General features: G+C 47.1%; 1 protein-coding gene across 1 annotated transcript; it reads left to right on the top strand.

The window, feature by feature from the left end:
- Positions 1-350: 350 nt before the first annotated feature.
- Positions 351-9,576, top strand: MTRES1 (mitochondrial transcription rescue factor 1). The gene is made up of 4 exons (XM_082633593.1): positions 351-737; positions 3,127-3,608; positions 5,216-5,288; positions 9,300-9,576. The coding sequence occupies exons 2-4, from the start codon at positions 3,139-3,141 to the stop codon at positions 9,477-9,479; spliced, it is 723 nt and encodes a 240-aa protein (XP_082489719.1). The 5' UTR covers positions 351-737; positions 3,127-3,138; the 3' UTR covers positions 9,480-9,576.
- Positions 9,577-9,846: the final 270 nt, after the last annotated feature.

Raw genomic sequence — 9,846 nt, 5'->3', positions numbered from 1 at the left:
TGGAGTTTGTGGTATCTTCCCCAAGCAGGAATCAAACCCTTGACGCCTGCACTAGCAAGCAGATGCTTAACCACTAACGCCACTAGGGAAGTCCTACTTAATTAATTAAAAAGAAAAGCTTTCTTCAACAATGTGCAATCAATCACTCAGCGTGGGCTTCCCGCTCAGCTCAGAGCCGGCCCTGTCCTCTCTCAGCAGCCCTCCCGGCGCAGTCCTCCGAGGCGTGGCTTCCAGCAGGGGTCGCTGTGCCGCTGCCATTGCCGCCGTGCCAGTGCGCACCGCCCAGCCTGCTCTCACCGCGCCGGCGCCGGCGGAAGGGGAGGGGCAAGGGCTGGGCGGGGTGTGGATTCCAGCGCGCGGCGAAGCAATGGGGTGGGGGGGCGGGGAGGGGGGAGCGGCGCTGACGTACAGGTAACTGCGCCCCTGCCCGGCGTTCGGTGCCCCCTGTCCGCTCCCGCTTCTGTTGCTTCACAGCAAGCACATGGGAAATACGGGCAGGGCGAGCTCCAGTCCCCCGCCCGCGCTCCTGCCAGGTCTCCGCGTGAGTCTCTGGCGTCCTGCCCCAGCCGGGCCAGCTCGGGACGCCCCGTGGATCCGGGGGCTCTTAGGGGCCTTGCGAACCCGGCGGGCCGAGGCAGTCTTCCCCTGGGCCCGGCCGTTCCTGTTGGCTGCAGACGCAGACCGCGAGCTCGAGGACGCTGGTGTCCAGTTTCCCTTGACCTTGAGGACCCGGGAAGGTGCGCAGCCCGACGGGGGTAGGGAGGGAGCGAGGGGAACATGACCTTGTCTCAGTACTTGGTCAGCCTCTGAGGTCTCCAAGAGAAGAGAAGATTTTTGCTTGCAGTTGAACTAAAAGCAGTTAAATCAGGTTTTCCATACGGAGTGGTTAACAGGCCTAGGAACATGGAGGGATTTCAAATGTCCCGCAGGTCAAGGACAGCGTTGCCTCTACATTCCAGTCGTTGTTTTTCTTATAGCCTTCGGTTAGTTCACCGATTTTATCTCTCTCCTGAAGATTTCACTCAAAACCTCCTTCAGGCTTCCTTCCGTGATACTCCCCTTACGTCCACGCTGTCCCCAAAGAAATCTTTTAAAAACCACTCCTATCAGATCACTTCCCTACTTAAGGTCTTGCTATAGCTCTCACCGTTCTGGATAAGTCCAAGCTTTGATAGGGAAGGCCCTTGGAGATCTAGCCTCTTACCCATCATTGTTCTTCATTCTAATGCACCGGTTCTTTTGACCTACTTTCACAGTATTTAATTAAGCACTTACCATGTGTCAGGCACTGTTCTGGGCACTTGGGATTGAGCAGTAAATTACATAACATAGCAGATGAGTGCTACTGCGAAAGAAAGTAGAACGGGGCAAGGGGAGATTTGGAGGACAAGACAGCTGTTAAATGGAGTTGGAATGAGTAGACCTCACTGAGGTGAAGATGATTTGTCCATGCAGATATCTGGGCTAAGAGTGTTCTGGGCAGCTGGAACAAAGGAGTCTACCCAGAAGTGTGCCTGTTGTGTATGAGGATCTTCAGGAAGGAGCTGAGTGAGCATGGGTGAGAGAGGCAGGAGATGAGGTCAGAGCGGAAATGGAGGGGCCAGATCACACAGGGACTATAGGCCAAGGGAGGGATTTTGCTTTTCTGTGTGCTTTTGTAGGGTTGTGAGGGAAGGAGTGACATGATATAAATTACTTTTTAAAAGACTCACTCTGACTGCTCTATGGAGAACAGACTGTAATGGAGCCTTTGTAGTAATCCTGGTGATAGATGGTGGCCTGAATCTGTGGTAACAGTGGGAATGGTGAGAAGTCATGGGATACTGGACATGTTTTGGAGATAAGCCACATGATTTCCTGACATTATGGATCTGAGTATGGGGGAAAGAGAAGAGTCAAGAGTGACTGGAAGCTTTTGTTCTCAGGAACTAGAAGGGTGGAGTTAACCATTAACTGAGATGGGGAAGGCCGCAGGTAGAGCAGATTTGGGGTTAGAGATATATCAGGAGTTTGTTTCCGGGCCAATTAAGTTTGAGGTGCCTATTATGCACCCAAATGGAGATATCGAATAGGCAGTTGGATATTTTGTCAGGGTTCCCAAGACCACCCCTAGGTTCATTGATTTCACTAGCAAGACTCAACAGGACTCAGCTGTGGGTCATGGCTATGATTTACTGCAGCAAAAGGATACAACATGTAAGGAAGAAGGTAGAAGATGCATGGGGCAAAGTCTGGAGGGAACCAGGTGCAATCTTCCAAGAATCCTCCCAGTGGAGCACACAGGACATGTGGCATGTCAGCACCTCTGTCTCAGGAAACAATTACCTAGTTTGTGGGTCTCCAGGCCCCTTCTTTCTCTGTTAGCTTCTGTCTCAGGAAACAATTACCTAGTTTGTGGGTCTCCAGGCCCCTTCTTTCTCTGCTAGCTACTGCCTCTGTTAAACAGTGGGAAGAAGATGTGAAAGGAGGTGAAATGCAGATCAATTTGTACAATTTGCTCATTCCTAGCTCTGAGTTGCTGGAGTTGGAGATTGAAATAAAGTTTAGAGACTCACTGGCTTTCATGAAGTCATGATCTGGTATCTTCTGCAAAGTCAGTATTGTAAGGATGTAATGTATGTCAGTAAATAGTCTTTCTTGTCCTAAGATTATCCTTTTTAAAATAAATTATTGAGGGAGTTCCCTGGTGGCCTAGTGGTTAGGATTTCTGCCGTGGCCTGGGTTTAATCCCTGGTGGGGGAACTGAGATCCCCGCAAGCTGCATGGCACGGCCAAAAAAAAAAAGAAAAAAAAATCATTGAGAACTATTGTTAATATTTTTCAGTAGCAGTCAGTACCCAAGCTAATTTGGGGGAGTGAGAAGAGTAGAACCAGTGTTTTCATACGTATTAGTATCTAATTCAACCTTCAAGACCACCCTGTGAGGTCAGCACGTTAATGACAGCCGGAAGACTCACCTAGTACAGTGTGCATGGCCCTTGGTACATGTGGACCAACATGGCCTTTTGTAGGAGGAAGCATAAGTACAGTACTAGATGTAAAGTGTTCATGGTGTGTATGGTTTATGTTGTAAGAATGCCAGGATACCACACTTGGGAAGTAAAACTGAATTATTGTCTGTTTCAGGTCGTATGAGCCATGGCTATGACTAGCGTCAGATTGCCCAGCAGCGTTTTAAGAAAGCCAGATGCCTGGATTGGGCTCTGCGGAGTGCTACGAGGGACACCTTCACTTAAACACTGTGCTTCCTGGAATCGATACTTATATTTGTCTAGTACCAAGTTAAATGCTTCAAATTATAAAACATTTTTCCATAACATTTTCTCAGTGAGACTCTCAGGGCTTTTAATGTCTCAAGAATATATTTTCCCATTTTCCATAAGACTCAAAAGTAATGTAAGCTCTAAAAAATCCACTAAAAAGACTCTGCAAAAAGTGGAAGATGAAGGGGACTCTGATGAAGAGAGTGAGCATCGTGAGATGAGTGAGCAGGAAGAGGAGCCAGAGGACGACCCCAGTGCAGTCAGAGACCATAAGGACCTGGACAAAGTAGTGCAGTCTTTCCGATATGATGTTATCCTGAAGACGGGCCTCGATATCGGGAGAAAGTAAGTATGTGCGTTTTAATACAAAATCGCTTGTCTTCTTGTTGGTTATTTTAAAGCAGCATTACCAATTACATGGCTCATATTATGGTGAAGAGTAACCATAGAAGTGAAAGGATCTTATAGGTAACCTGTTCCAATTATTTCATTCTATAGATGAGAAAACTAATTCCCAAAGAAGTCAAGTGACTGCCTGCAAGTCCCACATGGCATATTTCCTTGATTCTAAGACACAGTCAACTGTAAGATGAACCATTGATGTAAAAACAGCTTCTTGGGGGAAAAAAGGAATCACCATGTTAGATGTATATAGCAAGCATAGAATGCACCTGGGTTTCACAAATGCTACAGTGAGAAGGTACCTCTTAGAATCAACAGAAGCAGTATAACATGGTGGTTAAGACTGCAGGCTTTGTAGCCAGACTACTGGGGTTTCAATCCCGGGTTGTGTGTGACCTTGGACAAGTTACTTAAAATCTCTGTGCAGTTTCCTCATCTGTAAAATGGGGGTAATAGAACCAGCTGTAGAAGGTGGTGGCTAGGATTAAATGAGTCTATCTATCTACCTAAAGCATTTATAACAGTGTGTGGCACATAGTGGGTACTCGGTATGTTAGCTATGATGATGAAAATACTATGTTCATATATAGTGCATAGAGATACTAAGTGTAACTTTCAAGATTTCTTTAATATTCTCATTCCTTCTCTGCTAGACTAATTGTATAAGAATAGTGATCCTCATTGTTCATTCATTCCTTTTGCAATCATTATGTGCATACTGCATGCAAGATAAGAATTGTGGTATGAATAATAAATTAAGAAAGATTCCCTTGTGTAATTTGTATCTTTATGTCCTGATTTAAAGGCATAGTTCAGTTTTTAACTCTGAACCCACAGGCACCCTGATCGGGACTTGAATGTTCTCTAAAATCTGGCAGGCTCATGAGGGGCCTTTCCCTCTCTCACAGTAGTAACTGCCGCTGTTCTTATTAGGAGAACCCCAGATGTCCGTCGCCTGGAGTCAGAGCACTAAAACGAAAGGGCACTCGTTTTTGTCTGTATCCTGCCCTGGTCTGGTTGCCCCAGTGATCAAATTCAGAGAGATCAGCAGCTGCTGGATTGAACTTCCCCATCCTCAGTGCAGATTAGCAGAGGGTTTCTCAATAGCCTCACCATCCATGTGGTGCCTGCACGTGAAGGGAAGGGAGTGCCCACTCATTTTGGCTGTCGTGAATCACAGGCGCTACCACCTCTAAGGTGACTGCTGTAGGGGGAGTCACGTGGAGAGCACTGGGCCCATCCTGAACGCGCTAGATGCGGGTTTCAGCCCACTTGGAAGCCCCAGCAGGGCGCTGGTTATCTGCCTGCTAGCGCTAGCCGGTCTTTGCAGCAGCTGGCATCTACTCGGCAGTGCCCTTTGGTCTCCCTGTTTAGATATATATGGAAGCAGTTGACTTTCACTTTCTCAGCACCCAGAATGGAGATTTTGTGGGGAGGCCAGTCACTGTCAGGATAAACATTACAAACAGCTGGTACTTTTCTCAAAATTATATAGTTGTTTTGAATATATTTCTATTTTAAAGCACTTTGGTTTTTTTCCCTTTTTTTAGCAAAGTGGAAGATGCATTCTACAAAGGTGAACTCAGGCTGAACGGGGAAAAATTATGGAAGAAAAGCAGAACGGTGAGGGTTTTTTTTTTTTTTTTTTTGGCTGTGTTGGGTCTTTGTTGCTGTGCGCGGGCTTTCTCTAGTTGCAGTGAGCGGGGGCTACTCTTCGTTGCGGTGCGTGGGCTTCTCATTGTGTTGGCTTCTCTTGTTGTGGAGCACGGGCTCTAGGTGCGCAGGCTTAAGTAGCTTTGGCACGTGGGCTCAGCAGTTGTGGCGCACGGGCTTAGTTGCTCTGTGGCATGTGGGATCTTCCCGGACCAGGGCTCGAACCCGTGTCCCCCGCATTGGCAGGCGGATTCTTAACCACTGCACCACCAGGGAAGTCCACGGTGAGATATTATGACAGCCAGATATTTTTGTCTGTTGTTCTTCCAGTACTCAGTTAATGCCTCCCCCAGTTTCCCCCGGGGCTCCTTCTTTGGGGCATCAATGGCTCCTCGTGTATGTCTGTCTTGCCCCCTCTAAGGTCTCCCTCAGGCCTGGTCACATAGCTTCAGTTACACAGACCACTTGCTCTTTGCAGCCATAATGACTTTGAGATGAAGCTTCCCCTTTTTAAAAAAAATTTTAAGACAAGTCACTATCAGAACTGGCAAAAATCTCTTAAGCTTCTAAGTCATTAATGTTAGCCCCCGTGAAATCATCATAATCAGGCTAAATCCATATAGAGGTTTCTTTGGCCTGCTGTTACCTGAGCAGATGTGCAATTCTGTTCAGCTCAGCAGTAGCCCCCAACCCCCAGTACCTGCTGGATACACTGCTCTGTGTGCAGGGCAGCCATCAAAAAGGTTTCATATTTCCTGACAGCTCCATATCAATGCTATTGTTAAGTGAAAGGATCACTCACAAGTGTTATAAGAAAATGTATTTCTAGTATCCAGTGTTAAAATAAATGATATATATATTCTTTTAAAAATGTATTTTTGTAAAAAGTTACATATATACATACATAGAATTAAAATATTAATACTACTAGTATTTATCTTTGAGTGGGACACTGGGTTATATGTTCTTCATGCATTTTATTTTCTGAATTTTTTACGAGTATGTTTCACTTTTGTAATTGGAAAATATAATAATGATAGTAAAAGTTAACAAAACAATTAAAAAAATATATGACAGAGATCCTTAAAAAGTTTGGAAGACACAGACCTATGAGGCATTGGCAGACATAATCTAGCTCTTAGTCAGTGTCCAGGGAATAAATGTTCCAGGGAAGTTAGACACACTTTTGAAGGTTGTTTTTACTTCAGCTTCTTTCATTATTTCAAAACACTCCTGGGATTGGAGGACCTGAGCTGCATCCTGTACCCCTGGGACATGGGAGGGCGTGAGCCATTGGCCATGGACCTGGGTGAGCACTGAGGCTGTCTTCACTCTCTGCTCCCCAGACTCAGAGTGGTTCTTGCAGCTGAGTGGACAGGAGGGGGGATCCCCAGTGCTTGTCTTAGCTGCCAAGTCACAAGGCCCAGATCCCTCTGATGGCACCTGAGCTGACAGGTTCAGACTGCAGGTGTCAGTCCTTGCTCAGTGAGCTGTAGGAAATCAAGCACTCCAGACATGCACCTGGAGATCAGGTCCTTCTTGTCCCTTAATTGCTTTTTCCTGCTTGTAGCCCAGCCCCCTTCTCACCAGCCACAGTGTTCCAAAGACAAGATCTGTTCTTGGTGCACAGTGTCTCTGCCAGGGCCTCATTTACAGACACCATAAATCTATTTTTCTCCCTCTGCTTTGAGATATTGTTAACTACCATCTAATTGCTGCTTCTTCATTCTGCCTTGGGTGTTCTGTTGTCTTGGCTGCCTTCCAGATTTCTCCTGAGGGTCAGCAAAGGAAGGGGCCAGCATTAACACTCGGCTGCCTTGTTACTAGGAGGCCTGGTAGCCATAGTAACTGCAGCTAAGGGGAGATTGGAAATGTAGATGCTTGGAACAGCCCCTAATCCCAGCCAGTTTTGCTTTGTGCCTACTGTGCCGTCTCCCACGGTAGAAGGGACAGGGCTTTGCAGGGAATGAGGAACACCTCCCCTTCCGTGGCCTGCTCCGTGGGGCCTGTGCCTGGCTGCTGGCTGAAGGGTCAGGCGCCTGTCGGATGCTGCAGCTCTAACCCTGGCTGCCTGCAGCTGAGCAGAGCTTTTCTGTGAGTTGCACACCAGATGGGGCCCAGAGTGCTGTGGGTGCTGGGTAACTGTTGACCTAAATAGAGGGTGTATGGAGCCCAAATGTGGGGACTGAAGCCTTCCTAACCTCACCTCTCCCTGGGATTGACCGGGTAAAGGAGAAACATTCCTTCCCTATTCTCTGCCCTAGAAGAAAGCCACCAGAACGATCCACTCTCCTCTTAAGGGGCAGACATCACACATAGTATATCCACGAAAGGATACATAAGGGTTGCCTTTTTCTCTGTATATCCTTTTATACCTTTTACGCATTGTATCATGTGGGTATATTACTTATTAAAAAATGAATTTTAATGACACAAAGTTATGCCGAAAAAGGTAAAGCAGAGTTCCCAAGCCTTGTGTTTCTGAACATTGATTTTAAATGTCTACACAGTTTGGGCAAATGGTAATTTAAAAAAAAAAATTGAATCCAGCAGAACTTCAGGAGGACTGACTGCCCCTCCCCCAACTCCCCCCTCCCCACTCCCCCCCTCTGCCCAGCCCAGATGATGCCTTCAAACCCACGAGGAGAAGCAGTCTTAATGCCTCGCTGTGGTTTGAGTCTCTCTGCTTCTCAGCCCAGAGGGGAGAGTTAATGGTTTAAAATCAGCCCCTGTGAGTTTTACATCCAGCTGCCTGGATTGACCAGTGTGGCATCGTGGTGAGCAGGCATGCATTCCCACGTTGTAGACTTAGTATTGGGCCTACGGAAGCCTTGAGTGGGTGGCTTGGCCTAGTGAGGTACAGATATCCCAACAGCGTGAAGTTATGACTGCCTCAGGGCATTCATTGAAAAATGAGGCAAACATAAGCATTTGGCACTATGCTCCTTAAACAGAAGCCCCGAAGTAGGCTTTTAAATGGGTACCTGCGCCCACTTAGAGTCCATGGCCCACACATGGGGGTCTGTCCCTGTCTTCCTGTCCATCTCTTCACCACTGCCCCCATCCTTGGCTTGGAAGCGGTAGTGAATGGTCTGAGACAGCCTCTGGTCATCCTGGCTTGTGTTCTAGTAGAAGCATATGGCATCTGGGTCGGTTTAGCCCCTTCCTGAATTGCTGGGCAGATGCCCTGGGATCCTGAGCTGCCAGGACCAGGTGTCTCATGGGCTGTTTGCACCGTGGCAGCACTGATGTGACTGCCCCCAGGGCATGTCCTGCACTCACTCAACCCAAAGCTCCCATCTGGACAAAAACGGGTTTGACCTCAGCCCTTTTAACCCAAGTCAGCATCCAACTCGACCCTCTTTTCTGTGGCATTCCATCCTTGTGCGTTGAGTCCTGTCTCCTTGATGATGTGGTATCACTGGCGCTAGCCAATGCCAGAAAGCAGTTTATTTACTTCGATTTCTTTAGGAGATGCAGCTGACCGTTGTTCCACTGTGACAGATTTCCAACAAATTGTGCCCTGTCCCCAGTGATGTAGCTTAACTGTGTTGAAATCAGTGAAAGTGTTACACTGAAAATTGTCTTCTCAGTGCATGTAGTAATTACTGTGCTCATAATCTCTAAGGTTGTGCCCGCTTCATCTTTTGCCACTGTTACAAAATAAATGCTTCCATTCAAGTGTTTCCTTAAGTCATGCAATAGACGTGAAAACTGAAGCCACACAGGCCCTGTCCACAAGCAGCCAGTTGTCTCAGCCTGAAGGAGGGACACTGGCCCCTATTGAGCCACATGGGTCTGAGGCATCTGCCCGGAGAGGGGGGCCCTTTCACCTGGAAGCACTAGGGAGAAGTGACCGTTACAGAGGAGTCACCTGTGCCCCGGGTGGTGGTCGCCCGGTGAAAACTCAAAGGAGAGATGTTTGCATTGGCCGAGTTTCCCAAAATGTAATGAAGGTTCTGTTTTCTTTTTAATTTTCAGGTGAAAGTGGGAGATACATTGGATCTTCTAATTGGAGAGGACAGAGAAGCAGAAACAGAGACAGTGATGAGGATTCTCCTGAAAAAAGTGTTTGAAGAGAAGACCAGCAGTGAGAAATACAGAGTGGTGTTACGGCGGTGGAAAAAGTTAACATTGCCTAAAAAAAGTACACTCAAATAAATGGATTGCTTTTTAGCTATAAAGCTGCTTTCTAGTGGTGGGGGAAGGGGCCAGGTTAAAAAGAGGACGTTTTTATTAAAATAAGGTTCTCCTACCACTTGTGGAATCTCCTGAGCCAATTTTGTGGAAGTCAGCATTCATATCGTGGCTCCTATAGACACTTCCCTTGGCCTGAATTTCCCTCCCAGGCTTGATTTGTTCACATTTTGACCTCGTGAGCATGAGTGAGACATGTGCTGAATGAACTAAGCCCAGAGAGGGTTTTCACGACCAGCCTGCTGTTTCCCACGTTAACTACCTCAGGAGGCAGTGTAAAATAAATTGGCCTTGTTCTTAGCGTCATTTCAGTTTTATCCCTATCAACCAG

Source organism: Mesoplodon mirus (assembly GCF_964341445.2).
Source record: "Mesoplodon mirus genome assembly, chromosome: 10".
Lineage (NCBI taxonomy): Eukaryota > Metazoa > Chordata > Mammalia > Artiodactyla > Ziphiidae > Mesoplodon > Mesoplodon mirus.
Note: the sequence above shows the minus strand (reverse complement) of the source record. Positions and strands in the feature narration are given on the sequence as shown.